The sequence below is a fragment of the Canariomyces notabilis genome (genome assembly GCF_033297395.1).
Source record: "Canariomyces notabilis strain CBS 508.74 unplaced genomic scaffold N656scaffold_17, whole genome shotgun sequence".
Taxonomy (NCBI): Eukaryota; Fungi; Ascomycota; class Sordariomycetes; order Sordariales; family Chaetomiaceae; genus Canariomyces; species Canariomyces notabilis.
The window spans coordinates 221,057-235,426 of record NW_027041839.1 but is presented as its reverse complement, the minus strand read 5'-3'; the positions used below and the strand labels follow the sequence as shown (position 1 = coordinate 235,426).

At 55.8% G+C, this 14,370-nt stretch overlaps 7 protein-coding genes across 7 annotated transcripts; 6 read left to right on the top strand and 1 right to left on the bottom strand.

Moving 5' to 3' along the window:
• Positions 1-258: 258 nt before the first annotated feature.
• Positions 259-2,602, top strand: N656DRAFT_184978 (cytochrome P450 monooxygenase-like protein). Its single transcript, XM_064808799.1, has 4 exons — positions 259-703; positions 775-1,884; positions 1,957-2,141; positions 2,210-2,602. The coding sequence occupies exons 1-4, from the start codon at positions 635-637 to the stop codon at positions 2,382-2,384; spliced, it is 1,539 nt and encodes a 512-aa protein (XP_064668469.1). The 5' UTR covers positions 259-634; the 3' UTR covers positions 2,385-2,602.
• N656DRAFT_712813 (FAD-binding domain-containing protein) lies at positions 2,505-4,193 on the bottom strand (the record flags this gene model as incomplete). Its single annotated transcript, XM_064811850.1, has 3 exons — positions 2,505-2,766; positions 2,824-3,589; positions 3,722-4,193. The coding sequence occupies 3 exons, from the start codon at positions 4,191-4,193 to the stop codon at positions 2,505-2,507; spliced, it is 1,500 nt and encodes a 499-aa protein (XP_064668468.1).
• A 1,732-nt stretch (positions 4,194-5,925) lies between these two features.
• N656DRAFT_184733 (uncharacterized protein) lies at positions 5,926-7,186 on the top strand. The gene has a single exon (XM_064808798.1). The coding sequence runs from the start codon at positions 6,120-6,122 to the stop codon at positions 7,110-7,112; it is 993 nt and encodes a 330-aa protein (XP_064668467.1). The 5' UTR covers positions 5,926-6,119; the 3' UTR covers positions 7,113-7,186.
• Positions 7,187-7,540: 354 nt separating this feature from the next.
• Positions 7,541-8,454, top strand: N656DRAFT_790777 (uncharacterized protein; the record flags this gene model as incomplete). The annotated part of the gene is made up of 3 exons (XM_064816915.1): positions 7,541-7,779; positions 7,850-8,066; positions 8,182-8,454. The coding sequence occupies 3 exons, from the start codon at positions 7,541-7,543 to the stop codon at positions 8,452-8,454; spliced, it is 729 nt and encodes a 242-aa protein (XP_064668466.1).
• A 476-nt stretch (positions 8,455-8,930) lies between these two features.
• On the top strand, positions 8,931-10,444 carry N656DRAFT_769808 (S-adenosyl-L-methionine-dependent methyltransferase; the record flags this gene model as incomplete). Its single annotated transcript, XM_064813731.1, has 4 exons — positions 8,931-9,240; positions 9,312-9,438; positions 9,543-10,069; positions 10,137-10,444. The coding sequence occupies 4 exons, from the start codon at positions 8,931-8,933 to the stop codon at positions 10,442-10,444; spliced, it is 1,272 nt and encodes a 423-aa protein (XP_064668465.1).
• Positions 10,445-12,596: 2,152 nt separating this feature from the next.
• Positions 12,597-12,975, top strand: N656DRAFT_184648 (uncharacterized protein). Its single transcript, XM_064808797.1, has one exon. The coding sequence runs from the start codon at positions 12,695-12,697 to the stop codon at positions 12,884-12,886; it is 192 nt and encodes a 63-aa protein (XP_064668464.1). The 5' UTR covers positions 12,597-12,694; the 3' UTR covers positions 12,887-12,975.
• Positions 12,976-13,064: 89 nt separating this feature from the next.
• N656DRAFT_799618 (uncharacterized protein) lies at positions 13,065-14,364 on the top strand (the record flags this gene model as incomplete). The annotated part of the gene is made up of 3 exons (XM_064817891.1): positions 13,065-13,735; positions 13,798-13,883; positions 13,946-14,364. The coding sequence occupies 3 exons, from the start codon at positions 13,065-13,067 to the stop codon at positions 14,362-14,364; spliced, it is 1,176 nt and encodes a 391-aa protein (XP_064668463.1).
• Positions 14,365-14,370: the final 6 nt, after the last annotated feature.

Sequence of the window (14,370 nt, the reverse complement as noted above, 5' to 3'; positions counted from 1 at the left end):
GTATGTAATCATCCAGAACGGTTAATGTGGCCGCACTCGCGTCGAGTACAGTACCTCTCCTGGGTTCCAAACTGGCAAAAAGACACCGAAGGCAGACATCCTTTCCGGGCCCGAGTCCGTCCGGCAGGGGGGCGGCAGTGGATGTTACGCTGCGATTGGAGATTGGACTTGACGTCCAATCGCAAACCGCCCTTGAACTCATCCGCTTAGCCCATTTCCACAGACCACAGTCCACTCGTCTGCGTTTCCCACGGGGCATGCGGTCCTCAGTACTCCGCCCCAGCGCTTTGGTTAGTTGCGCAGGAAGGAATCCTGGATACCGTTATGTTGCCTAAAGTCATCTGTGATAAGTGTCCGGTCGCTGGGACTGCAGGGATTGGCTGGTTCACGACGTTGCACCAGGGGTGTCAGACTAATGCGTGTAACGGCCGGTATCCATACAATCGCATGTCCAAGTTCCAGAGCCAAGCCATCAGTTGGTGCGATACGGATAAAGGGATTCTACATACGCATCTAGGCATGCACTGAGTGAGGGTTATCTTCAAGTTGCCCTTCACACCTTAGATCTGTGCTGGGGACACCTACAGGGTCGGGACAGCTATCCGCTTCTGCAAACACCACTGGGAAATCAGCCATGTCATTCACATTGCCTCTGTTTCCAAGCCCCGGGTTTGCCGGCTTCTGCGTGGGGGCTTACATCCTGGTGAGCACCCAAGACCCCAGCCCGAGCATCACCACCCCCCTTCTTAGGACAGTAAACTAACCAAATAGCAGTACTGCCTCCTCTCCGCCATCTATCTCATTCACTTCCACCCACTGTCCAAGTTCCCCGGCCCAAAATGGTGGGCCGTCTCGCGCATACCCTGGGCGCGGCATGTCATCCAGGGGGACCTGTGGCAGGTCTTGGACCGGCTGCATGAGCAGTACGGCCCCGTGGTGCGCATCGCGCCCGACGAGATCACCACCATTTCCCCGGCTGCATGGAAGGACATTTATGTCTCCAAACCCTTACTCCCCAAAGACCCGTACAGCCAAACCCCGCCCCTGAACGGCGCGCACTCCCTCTTCACCGCCGCCGATGAAACCCACAAGCGCATCCGCGGCGCCATGGTCAACGCCTTCTCCGACAAGGCGCTGCGCGACCAGTCGCCCATCATCGAGCGGCACGCGGGAGAGCTGATTGCACGGTTGCGCCGTGAGATTACCAAATCAGGTGATGGGGTAGTCGACCTGCAGCGCTTCCTGGGCTACGCGACCTTCGACACGGTAACGGACCTGAGCTTTGGCGAGTCCTTTGACGGACTGAAGGACGACAACGAAAACTCCATGACAAAGGCCTTCTTTTTCCACGCCAAGTACAGCACCATCCGCAACTGCCTGACGCGATTTGCGCCCCTGGACATTTTCCTGGGTTTGTTCCTTTTGGGCGCCACGCGGAAAAACCGCCTGCGCAACTGGCGCATCGCGACCGACAAGATCCAGCGGCGGCTTGCCAAGGGGGACATGACGGGTGTCAGGTCGGATTTTGTCTCGCCTGTGGTTGGGCGAATTGATGAGAGTGGGAAGAAGGGGGTTACCACCAAGGAGCTGGTTACGAACGGGTTGGCGTTTGTCATTGCGGATTGTCAGTTGACGACTGTGGCGCTGTCGACAAGTGCTTTTTTGCTTCATCGGGAGCGGGAAAAGTGGAAGCGTCTTGTGGATGAGATAAGAGTCCGATTTGCGAGCCAGGACGAGATTACGGTTCAGTCGACCCAGGGTTTGCCTTACCTGGAGGCCGTCGTCAACGAGACGATGCGTATCCGGCATCCGACGCCTATCAGCCTACCGAGAGTGGTTCCGCGTGAGGGGAGGACGATTGATGGGCAGTTCATACCGGGAAATGTAAGTGCCAACCTGAAATACGGCCGGCTTTTTCTCTATCAAATACGCGTTACTTACAAGGGAGCGTGCTAGACGGTCATCGGCATCAACCTGCAAAACATCCAAAACAGCCCGACGCTGTGGTCCGACCCGGACGGATTCCATCCCGAGCGCTTCTTAGACTCGGGACATCCGTACTACGATAGTCAATTCGACAAGGACGTCAAGGAGGCCTTTATGCCCTTTTCCACGGGGCCGCGTAACTGTATAGGTTCAAAGTACGAATGCCAGTCTCCTAATCATATACTAGCTGAAATGGTTTCAACGGCTAATGTCGCCTACACAGGGTGTTCCTTGCCCAAGCGCGCGTGATTCTAGCCAGAATCGTCTACGCGTTTGATCTGACCCTGGCAGAAGGGCAGGATCGATGGCTGGACCAGAAGGCGTATTTGGTGTTTGAGCCCAAACCCCTATATTTCCACCTCCGTCCCCGTTATAATCCTAGGCAGAGGGGTAACTGATCTCAGTGCAACCTGGAAAGCAGAGAGATGGTGGCTTCTTGACAGTAGAAATTCAAATGAATCATAAATATACATCTCTATCATTAACTCAAACCTCTCAGAGGCTAAATATCATACACATTACCAGTAGTCACGCCTCACCGGCACCGCATTATACCACGAAAACAGCGATTTCGGATCATAGACACGCTTCAGCTCTTGCAACCGGGGCAGCTTGCGCGCCGAGTACCACGCGGCGGGCGTCTCGTCTCCGTGGCCGAAATGAACGTACGTCTCCAGCGACCTGCTTCCGCTGCCTCGCTGGAACCGATCGCGCAGCTCCCTGGCGAAGCCATCAAGTGCGGGCACCTGCTCTGCGCTGGGTGAGAAGGCATTGATTTGTCTGCATCATTGTGTAAACAACGACATCCATTTTCAAAATGTCTTGAATAACACTTACACAAAGGCCGTCGCGGCGCGGTAGGGAAATGCCGATGAATCATCAGCGTATCGCTGAAACCCATACGGCGCATATTGCGCCCATGTCACAATCGCACTCCGCAACGTCGCGTTGGCGGCCAGAGTGGTTTGCATGTAGCCCACAACATTGATGAGGTTCGGCACGTCAACCTTGTACAGATTGACCGAGTACGGGACAAACTGGGCGCCCTTCTGACAGCCCGCCCGCGTGGCGCCGTACACAATCACTTCAGGGACATCCTCCCAGGGAGTGTTTAGTATCTGCAGATTCAGGGGATTCAGGTCGAGGAACGGCTTAAGCAGCGCCGTTGACTCGGCCTCGGGCCCGGCATAGACAAAACCAACGATAATCACCATGCCGCCGCGCTGCTCCTGGTATCCAACCGACAGGGCAAGGCCGAGCTCCTTGGGCTGGTTGCCAAAGAAGGCGCTCAGGACCTGCCACACGGTACCGTTGAGAGCGCCAGGGAAGATCATGTTGGTCACGACGGCCTGGCCGCCGTTGGTTGCCGGGTAGACGCGAAAGGTGAGAGCCGTTGCGACGCCATAGTTAAACCCGGCACCCTTGAGCCCCCAGAATAGATCCGGGTGCTGCGTCTTGGACACAGTGAGTAGCTGCCCGGTGCCTGTTACCAGCTCGGCTGAGATCAAGGAGTCTGATGCAGCTCCGTAGAGCCCGGAATAGGGGCCGATGCCCCCACCAAGAGTGAAGCCTGTAAAGCCAACGCAGGTGCACATTCCCACTGCTATGCACGAGCGAAACGGACCACCAATCACGCACGCGTCAGCTGCCAAGTTCTGGGCAATGTATCATCCAAGGGTGATGACATTTATGATTTGGGGGACTCGGATGGAGGGGAATTTGGGGAAGCACATACGCAACTCCTTGCCAGCGGCATACAAAGCCCTCGTGACATTATCGCTGAGAGCCGAGCCGCCAATCGTCATGGTGTTGGCGGCATTGTCAATCGCGATGGAGTCGAAGCTGCTCAGGTCCAGGTCGATGCCGCACTGCAGCCGGCTCAGGGACCACGTGTAGCCGTGGCCACCACCAGTAGCGAGAAAGGGTACATTATTCTGTGACGCGTATCGCACCACCCGGCCCACGTCTGCTGCCGAGGCGGGCTTCACGGCGACCACAAAGGACGGCGCCCTGTTGACCGAAAAGCGTTGTACAAAGTCGGTCGCAAACGAGGCATTTGACGTCAAGACAACTTCAGACCTGGGCGACAGCAGCGACCGCAGCTGCTCGGCGATGCGAGGACTCAGGTTGCAAGTTGCTTGCGCTTGTGCGAGCTGCAGGAACACAAGTCCGGCGTACAGCGTTAGTAAGGACCAGAAACTCGCCATTTCTTCTTTTCTACAGGTCGCAAATCGAAGGATATGTCGTATGCGATCGATGTCTCCTAAACACCAGCATCCTACAGTACCTTAAAGCACCCTACTTACCTGTCTGGAGGGGCTCACCTAGTTTTTGTTTTCTCTTCTCCGGCGAGCGAGACAACTGTTGCCTGTAATCTCGCCGTAATATTCATCCAGTCATAAGGGATATCCTGGCTGAGCGCTGGCTAAGCCATCAGGCAGCCCGACGAAATTAGGAATGCCCAAATTACCGGCCGATCGTCCATGACTGGTTCACTTCGCATGTTCGGACCCGAGGATCGGTAACGCACAAGTTTCAGCGGTGCTACCATGGTTCCACCAACCCGTGCACTTTACAATACACGTGTAGTGTAGTGCTGGTAATTTCTGGACATTCCTGTTAGCGTGGTGAACGAAGGCGCGATATCACCAAACGTTGCGGTCGCTTGAATGAGGAGGTGACATGGTTTTATGGACAACTTGTCTGAAACCCACTTATGGAGCCGCATCGGCAAAGAGAAAGGGGGAGGTTGAAGTGAGAGACTAGAAAACGTAGTCATCCGATATCCAGTGAAGGGTACAGACATCGTCTTAGGTGACATTCTGCGGTCAACAGCGCCACGCAAGCTCAGCCGGATGATGTGTAAGCTCGAGGCAAGGTGAGATCGGAGAATGCAGGAAAGAGGCGAAGAAGAGGGGTTTGCAGGAATGATGGGACTTTGGGATTAGTGTCCAGCCCGTTGGCGAGTCTAGGGCAGGAGCGATGCCACGTCCGTCGAGTTGCCCAGTCTTGCCGCTGCGAAGCCTGCGATAATGCACGATTATGTAGCTAGTGCAGCTGTGCCGCAGGATGTAACTTACCTATTCAACCGCAAGGCCAAGGCAAGGCAAGCCTGCCCAGCCATCGCGACGACGACCCCTCAGCGACCCCTGCTTCTTCAAAGTTCTCGTTTCCATTCACAGTTATCATCGCGCCAAGCACGTGTTGCATGTACATACATAGGAGAGGATACGGTAATGACAATCACGTTTTTGTTCGAGATAACCTTGGAAAAACCCTTATTGCATACCGCCTTAATACATACACGTGTACTTGCAAATCTCGATAACGCTGGGTTCATCAAACTGAGCGTCCAACTCCAAGACATGCTCACCTCAGGTGTCATCGTGCCTGAAGTGAAAGCTCCCCCTCCCGCCCCCTTGGCACAATGGCAAGAGGTGTCGCTGACAGTCACAGGCTCACCTCACAGCAGAAATGTCGAGCGTTGAGGGAAGACCCGACAGCTCAAGCCGGCTCAGAATCCAATGTCGGATACAAAAGCCTAAAAAGTTTAAGTGCCCAAATCAACTTCATGCATTAGCACAAGCCAGCCAGCCAGCCCTCGCTGGAATTATTGCTTTGCCAGTGATCCTGTTGGACTTTTCCAGAAGCCTTCCATGCCTCAAACATGCTCTCCTGCAGGCGCCTCTTCCCAGACTATCGGGTCATTGGCCGCCTCATAACCATCTGTGGTTAGGTTCCTGACTTCCTCCCACTCGCTTGCCTCAGTTTGTGTCTAGTTTGCTCGCCGAGCCCAATACTCTTGTGCTGACCCCAAGCATTATCGATCATGGGCCCATGACTGTCCCCCCGAGAAGGAATACCGTCTCAATAGTGAGCGCGCGGGCCATTCCTCGCTCGGCCCTTGCGGGGCTTGTTTCTACACTTGGGCCTGTGGAATTCTTGCGCAGCTAGCCATGGAGGATGGAAGCGGTTGGAGCAAGGGAGGGTAGGGCGAACGTGATTTTGTTGCCCCCGTCGCCACATGGTAGTACTTAATGGTTGCGCAGATCTCACTCTAGAAGGCTTCTAGAAGCTTAGATCTCAGGATCAGGTTCCCCCCGTTCTGGTGCAACCCGATTCCCATATCCATAATGCATTTGCTGTTGGTTCGCGTCTTGGTGCTCCTGTCGCTGGCGGGCCTCGCTGAGGTGGCCGCCTGCGGGAACCCTCCGCCGAGCGCGACATCGATTTATCAGTATGCAAATGCCACCTTCATCGAGAACATCTTCGTCCTGCCTTCTGGATACCTTCTTCTCAGCACCTTTGACACGGCGAACCTGGTGGCCCTTGACCCCCGCGTTGCGAGTCCAACAGTGCGAAATGTGGTCGCCCTGGGCAACACGACAGGGCACACAGCAGTTGCGGCCCTTCCCAACAACCTCTATGCCGTCGCTGCCGGCGAGCATACGCCATTTGGTTTCGTTAACAACACCATGGCGCTTTATGTCGTGTCGATAACTGGGGCGCCGCCGAGGGGGAGCGTCGTCACCTCGATTCCGGTCCCCGGCACCATGATGATGAACGGGCTGGCCGCGTTGCCGCGCCGGCCGTATACGGTCCTGAGTGCCGACTCCATCGCCGGGCGGCTGCTGCGGATCAACACCATCACGCGCCAGGTCGACGTTGCGTGGACGGATGCAGCCCTCGGGTCCGGCGGGAACCCCGACATTCCTCTGGGCGTCAACGGTCTCAAGATCGTTGGCGACTGGCTCTACTTCACCAACTCGGGGCAGGGCACCCTTGCGCGCGTCCGCATCGATGCCGAGGGCAACAAGGTCGGGAGCGTCCAGGTCATTACAACCCTCCCAACCCCGGCCACCATGGCGAATGCGTACGATGACTTTGATCTCGATCGCTGCGGCAACGCCTATGCTGCCTTGCATCCGGACAAGGTCGTCAAGATCGCCCCGAACGGCGTGCAGACTGTTGTCGCTGGCAATGGCACGGGTCCGACATTGGAATCCCCAACCGCGGTCAAGTTGGCACTTGATGGGAAGTCAATCTACATCTCGACGGGCGGCAACTTTGCAGGGCCTACGATAACGGGCGGCCAGGTGCTGAACCTCAAGTTGTGTAGTTGCTAATACCCCAATTGACGAGTGTCATGTCAAAACCTGAAGATACCAAGCTTGAATCATGAGCATGCTTTTTCCAATCACGTCCTTGTGAGGCCAAATTCGTGCATAAGCTGGCAGTGCAGTGCAACCATTCCGGTCGAACCACCCAACGGGCTTCCAAATCACAAACCCGACGGGATTAACGGTGACTAGAGCGCCTAGAGCCGAGCCGAGAACAACGCTGTGACACCCACTGCCGTGACACAAACAGGGGCCTACGCACTGCACTTACAGTGCCTAGAGTAACGGTATTTAGGCTGCCCAGTGCCCCCACTGCAGGACATCGAGACCAACAAATCGTCCCTCGAAATCCAACCGCACGCCCACCTTGATAACCGTTCACAGATCCCACGTCTCGTGTCGTCGTCACCTTGACAACCACAGAAGTGCCTGCCATGAAGCTGGTTGTCGCGGGGTCCACGGGCTTTCTGGCGGGCGAGATCATTCGCCAGGCGCTCTCGAACCCCACCATCACCTCCGTCGTCGCCCTTGGTCGCCGCCCGGCGCCCGAGCCGCAAAATGCCGGCCCGAGTGCCGACGCATCCAAGCTCAAGTCGGTCATCCTGGAGAATTTCGACACTGAGTACTCGGAGAGCGTGAAGAAGGAGCTGTCAGGTGCTGATGCTTGCATCTGGTATTTGTCTCCCACCTCCATTTTTCCCCAACGTGCCTTCCCTAGCCTCCGCTTACTTGGTTTGCACAAGGACCATCGCCATCACGCCATCGCAGTACCGGTCATTTCCCTGGGAGCAAGTGGTCAAAGTGTGCCGCGATTATGCCCTCAGAGGCGTCGAAACCATCTCCCAACTGCCCCGTGATGGCCAGGGAAAACCCTTCCGCTTCGTCTACGTCAGCGGGAACAATGCCGAGCGCGATCCCAATAAGAAGCCCATGATACTGGGCGACTACTGTCTCATGCGTGTATGTGGAAGGTTTCGTTTCTTTCTCATAGCTTAACATGAACCCCCTTCCCCTCACCCTCGAGTCTGAGTAAGGCACTGACCCCTTTCGCGTCCTGCCCTGCGCGCAAAAACAGGGCGAAGCCGAAGCGCGTATTCTCGAATACGCAAGCAAATCCAACGGCACCGTCGAGGCGTGCATTGCCAAGCCTGGCGTTATCAACGGCCCCGGGAAGGAGTCGACCCTGTTCAAACGCGCCTTCTTTTCGCTTATTGGTGTGCCCAAGATCCACGTCAGCGAGATCTCGGCTGCGTTACTAAGCCAGGTTGTGAACGGGTTTGAGAAGGACACGTTGATGAGTGAGGATCTGTCGAGGATTGGGCAGAAGGTTTTGGCCGAGAAGAAATAGGAGTGATGTTTCTAATGTTTGGGCTTGAGATCCAAGCTCATACGGGACTTGGACTTAGGTAATGTACTAATGATTGTTGTTATGAAACACCGCCAGACAGCCTAGAGGAACTGAAGCCAAGTTCAGAATATGTTTGATCATTAACTATACAATATCTGTATCATGGATGTCATGGAACTTGAGATCCGTGATGAGTTTATACAAACTACCCCTGGCCGAGGGTCCCAGGCTTCGGGACGCATGGCGAAGATGTCCACCCTAAGTGGGTGGCTTCAAGCATCATACAGCGCTAAGCAAACCCTGATTACCCCGCACAGCGCCGAGATCTGCAAGGCATCTCAGGGTACTGCAAACGGAGTTCGGGGGGCTTATTACCGACCCCTTCCCGGAAATAAGAGTACTGGACTCGGTCAGCAAGACATCCCGCCCAAGGACGAGTGCCGTATGTACCATTGGCGTTGAGTCCGCTTCTGAAAATGATCCAAAACAACGATATGGAACAACTGAGCAAGGATCTCGCACCCCTCTGCGACAACCTCACCAACGCAGTCTCAGCTCTTTCTTCAAACCATGGCAGCCGTGCGTCGGTTATCAGCGCGGCCCAGGCCATCATCCACGCCGCCCAGGGCCCCCAGGATCTGTACGTCCACTTCGTCGTCAACAAGTGCGAGATCATTGTCATGCGCCTGTTCCTCAAGTGGGAAGTCTTCCAGGAGATCCCCCCGCAGGGTTCCATATCCTTCACAGACCTCGCGGCTAAGATAGACGCCGAGGTTGGTCTCGTCGGTAGGTTCAGCTGCCCCTGCCTCCTCGCCCCCTCCGTTTCTGGTACAGACATACTAACATCTTCACCACAGCCCGCCTGTCAAGGATGCTCATCGCCTCCGGCATGCTCTCCTCTCCAGGCCCGGACCGTGTCGCGCACACGCACCGGTCCAGGATGATAGCTGAAGACCCTCTCTTCCGCTCCACCGCCAAACTCATGTAAGTACTTCACCCCCTCCAAGTGCCTCCACGTTACCATGCTGGTAACCATGAAACCCAACCGACCTGCACCATAACACCACTTGTTGACGATGAAAAACAAGATTATACGAAGATTTCCCCCAAGCAGCCGGCACGCCAGAGTACTTTGCCTCCCGCGGCCGGCGTGAGCCGACAGACCGTACCGACACGGCCTTCCACTTCCGGCGTGGCGAGCAGCCCGGGCGGCGGTCCGCGTTTGATCTTATTAACGAGGACCCTGCCTTGCTCAAGATCATCATGGAGGCCATGGTGCGCACGCAGGACTTTTTGGCCAGCCCGGGGTACGACTTCTCCTGGCTTGTGTCTCCCACTAGCACTAGTAGTGAGAAAGCTGGTGATGGTGATGATGGTGATGGTGGAGATGAGGGGAGAACGCTGCTGGTTGATGTGGGCGGCGGGGCGGGGCACACGATCCGTGAGATCCTTCAGCGCACGCCCGAGTTGGCGGCTGAGCGGTGCGTGCTGCAGGATACGAGAGAGGTTATTGAGCGGGCCAAGCGGCAGGTGGCTGAGGCTGAGGGACCGGCGGCGTTGTTGCGCGGGGTGAGAATGATGGAGGTGGATTTCCATGCTGAGCAGCCTGTCAAGGGTAAGTTTCATCAAATACCTACCGCGGTTTAATCAAGAACATGTGCTAACTAGCTTCTTTGTCACAGGCGCAAAAGCATACCTGATCCGGCGGTGTCTGCACAACTACAGCGATGGAGAGAGTGTGGGGATCCTGCGGCAGATCAGAGAGGCCATGGCCAGCGACAGCACCCTGCTTGTCATGGAGATGGTTTTGTTGCCCGAGTCCCCGCCGTTCTGTTATGCGATGGATATGGCCATGATGGGCATTGCTGGAAAGGAGCGGACGCTGGAGGATTGGAGGGCCATCGCCGCCGAGGCAGGGCTGAGGATTAACAGAGTGGTGCCCGCGCCGGGGATTGGCGTGTCGGTTATTGAGTGTGTTAAGGAGGCTTGAGTGTGTCTGGCAGGTTAGGTACCATATGCGGAACTGATTGGAGAGTACTAGTAGGTCACATTGGGAATTTACTCCGTAGAACATCTGAAAACATCCCGAGTCTGAAATCAAACCCAAGGTACTGTCTTGACAATCAACATTAGTACTAAGAAATGGTAAAGGGTGACGGTGAAACTATATCGAGGAGAACTTGAAGGGCCAGGAGTCAGGGGATCCTCCAAGTGTCTCTGCCGACAAGGTAGGGTATATACTTATTCATATATTCTGGGCTTTGTGTTAGTTGTGTAGAGTGAGTATGTCCCGTCAGTAGAAACTACTTACTTAGCTATGTAGAGAGAGAGTACCGTATGATGAGGACCCAACGCCCATTGTGGGCCAACCGCCTATTGCCAGTAGCCGGGAACTCAGTTCCACGACGAAAGTGTGCAGGAGTTGTTGTCTAGGTCGATAGTAACAAACATAGGATCCGGTTTAATCAGGACGTAGCACATAAGGTACCTTAGGTAGGTAGCTATCGCTGTAGGCGGCGGTGATATCAGATAATCAGGGTTCTCTCGATGCCGCTCAGCTGCAACTGGTCATGCCGCCAGCGAACGATAGTAGTGCTAGGTGCTAGCAGCAGCTTCTATGCTGTCGATTTCAATGATGATAGTCCTGTTCTGTAAATCTGTAGTACGGTCTAGGACACCTCATAACAGACTGCGACGCTATCCTGGCTGCCCGTTGCCCGTTGCCCGTTGCCGCTGCCGGGTCTAGATCACGGCCCTAAAATCCAACGACCCAACGGCGTGGGTAATAACTGGGTATTGGCTGGCTGGTCACTTGCATTCCCGGGCCGTGCCGGGGATTGGTAGAAGGATGTCTAGGACTTAGGATTCCCGGCGAGCTTTGATTGCACGTACAGCTCAGGGATCGCAGCAGCATCAACTACATGTACATACACAGGGCACCCTGCGGGCGTTGGAAAGAACAGACGTTCGGTGTAGTCGTAGGGATTTTGTGACAGCATATCTTGCCCTACCCAAGCTCACCAAGGTAGGTGGTTTGTTTCCAGTCGCGTTTTCAGAGCTCCGTACGGGGGTACATAAGCTAAAAGGCCCGGAGGCGGCGAAGACGGTAGCCAAGAGATTCGGCCGTTATGGGTCCACTATCTCGGAGGAGCATCTCGGACGATTCGAGTGTCAGGGTGGAGACTGGGAGCGCACCTGCCGAATGCTACCTAGTGGTAGGTAAGAGAAGGAAGCCTATAGTTTCACATGGTGTGCAATTCCCCAGAGCATTGGCTGCCGCGGGTGAGCAAATTCCACGTGTGTAAGCAGCGCGATAACAGCTTTCTGCCAGTCTCGTTTCCGAAAGTCCAATCTGTCATGCTAACGGTTAGCAGTCAGTGCCAGTCACCGGGATGCAGTCAGGGGCTCAATATAAATCATAAGCATCGGCCAAAGATTGCTGGTTCTCACCGCTTCTCTAAATAGCCTGCAGATGTGCGTACCTTAATTGATTAGTACGAGCATACGAGGGCTGATGATTTGATCGGTAATGGATGCAGCCGACGGACGATGCGAGCCAGACGGATGGTAGCAGCGCAACCAATAGTGTTGGTGGTACCAGACTTTCGTACGGAACTTGCTCCAGACTGGAATCACTGGATGCTACGACACCACACCACAGCACCTTCCACTGCTGTACCTGGTAGTTATTGGCAATACTGTACTCTAACCAGTCTAATTAGGTAGGCACTGTGTGACTGCGCGCTTTCCTGGTTTGCACCCTCATCAAATCAGGGCTCCGTTATTTTCGATTCTTGTGCAGTGCGACATCGGGCTTCTCGCTGGAAATGGCATCTGGCTGCTACATTACAATGCCATTGATGTATCGCCTACGAGACTTGCCGCCTTTTCCTCTGCACACCCACGCACCCGTGCGGCGCAGTTCTGGCTGATTACCCGGAATTTGCTGGAGTCTGGAGAGGGAGGCCCATTGATGGCTTGATGCCACCTCAGACTTCTCGCACAATCAGCTGCGCCTCTTTGACCAGGCAATCAGATTCTTGAAGCCCCTGTGCCGTCTATTCTTTGCTGTGTCTCTTTGTGTGGCCCCCCAATCCCCGCACATCCCACCCTCCCGTGAGTCCCGTCCCTTTCCATTCGGACCATTTCCCCTCCCCGCCTCCAGCCATCCTCGATCCGGCGGGTGGCGTGGTGGTTTCGGCAATGCGTGTGGTCAATGTGATATGCGATTGGCATTCCAATGGTCAAAATAAGAGTACAGATACCGGTAACTTTGATGATCGATCCTGCTACGGTACCGGAAGCACACCATACCCTACTACTACCTGGCCCCGGTAGTGTATTACTGAGGTATATACCCGAGTCTGCCCTGACCCAGTGGCTTCCAGCCAGGACGCCCCGCGTCCGCCAGTGCCGCCACAAGCCAGTCTGAACCTTGAACCTTGAAGCTGCTGCCCTGGATCGGTAACGGCCACGATCAAAGCACCATCACCTTGGATTCGCAGTTGCCTCTGCCATCCGCAATCACCTCCAGCGCAGTGTGATCAGTACTGGTACTGAGAGAGAGCTTGGAAGCTGAAGCCACCGGAATCATCGGAAAGCCGTCCGACATGTTTGTGCCCGGCTTCGGGGACGTCGACCCGGCCAGGGCGGGCGAGGACCGAGGGCCGGCCCTCATCGCCGTCGCCGTGATAGGCATGGCAGTGTCGACGCTGGCCGTCGTGATGCGTTTCTGGTCGCGCGCCGTGGCGTCAACGCTTGTGCACGGCTTGGACGACTGGGCCATGCTACTGACGCTGGCCTTTTCGCACACCTTCTGCGCCTTCGCCATCTACATGACCACCGTCGGCCTGGGCAAGCACGCCTGGGCCGTCCCTCTCGAGTACCTCAAGCCCAGCCTGACCGCCCAGCGCATCGCCCTTGTCTTTTACACGGCCACCATCTGGGGCATCAAGATCACGGCCCTGCTCATGTACGGCCGCCTCTTTCACACGTCGCCTCGCTTCGTGCTTTTGCTGCGCATCTCGGGTGCTGCCATCACCGTCTGGTGGCTCATTACGGCCATCTACCCCTGGTTCTTCTGCTCCCCCGTGGCCAAGAACGTCGACCCCTTCATGGAGGGCACGTGCTGGGAGAATATTCCGTGGTACTATGCATCCGCCTTCATCAACGCCTTCTTCGACCTGCTTGTGCTGGCATTGCCCGTGCCTGTCGTCTGGAGACTGCGCATGACCCGCCGCAAGAAGATTGCCGTCACCTTTGTCTTCCTGCTCGGTTACGCGTGAGTACCTCGAACTTGGCCTGTTTGACGCGCAGTCACTGACTTTCCTCCTCTTTTACCAGCTCCGCCTTCCTGTCCTTTGCTCGATTCATCGTCATCGTGGTTCACCCAGATATCCTTAGCGTCAATCCGCCGGCCGATCCTTCATGTAAGTGTCTTCAGTTATTTCCCCTGGCCTCGAGTCCGGAACAGAGTATTGACACTTCCAAGGGGACCTCGTGCCTCTGCTGTACCTGTCGATGCTCGAAGGTCCCATCGCCATCCTGGCTCTGTGCGGCCCCGCCATCCACCAGCTCTCAGCTCGCGCTTTCAACTACGGCAGCCTGGCATCTCTTTTCACCTCGCGAGAGCGTGGGACAAAGCCCAGGCTGCGTGGCACAGGCAATAGCCCCAACGTTGCCGGCTTCTCGGATCTCAGCAACGCGTCCAAGAACCCCCGGACATGGCCGCTCGTCACGTTTGCTTCCATGTCCGACACAACTACGGCACTTGGTAGCGAAGGCGACCCTCTCAAGGATAGCGACGACTGGCAACGCCAGAGCCGGGGCGGTGTGGTGGTGGTGCCCATGGCCGAAAGTTTAAGTCGGGACGGGTCACAGAGTACCAGACGGGAGAATCACATAGTCTGATGATCT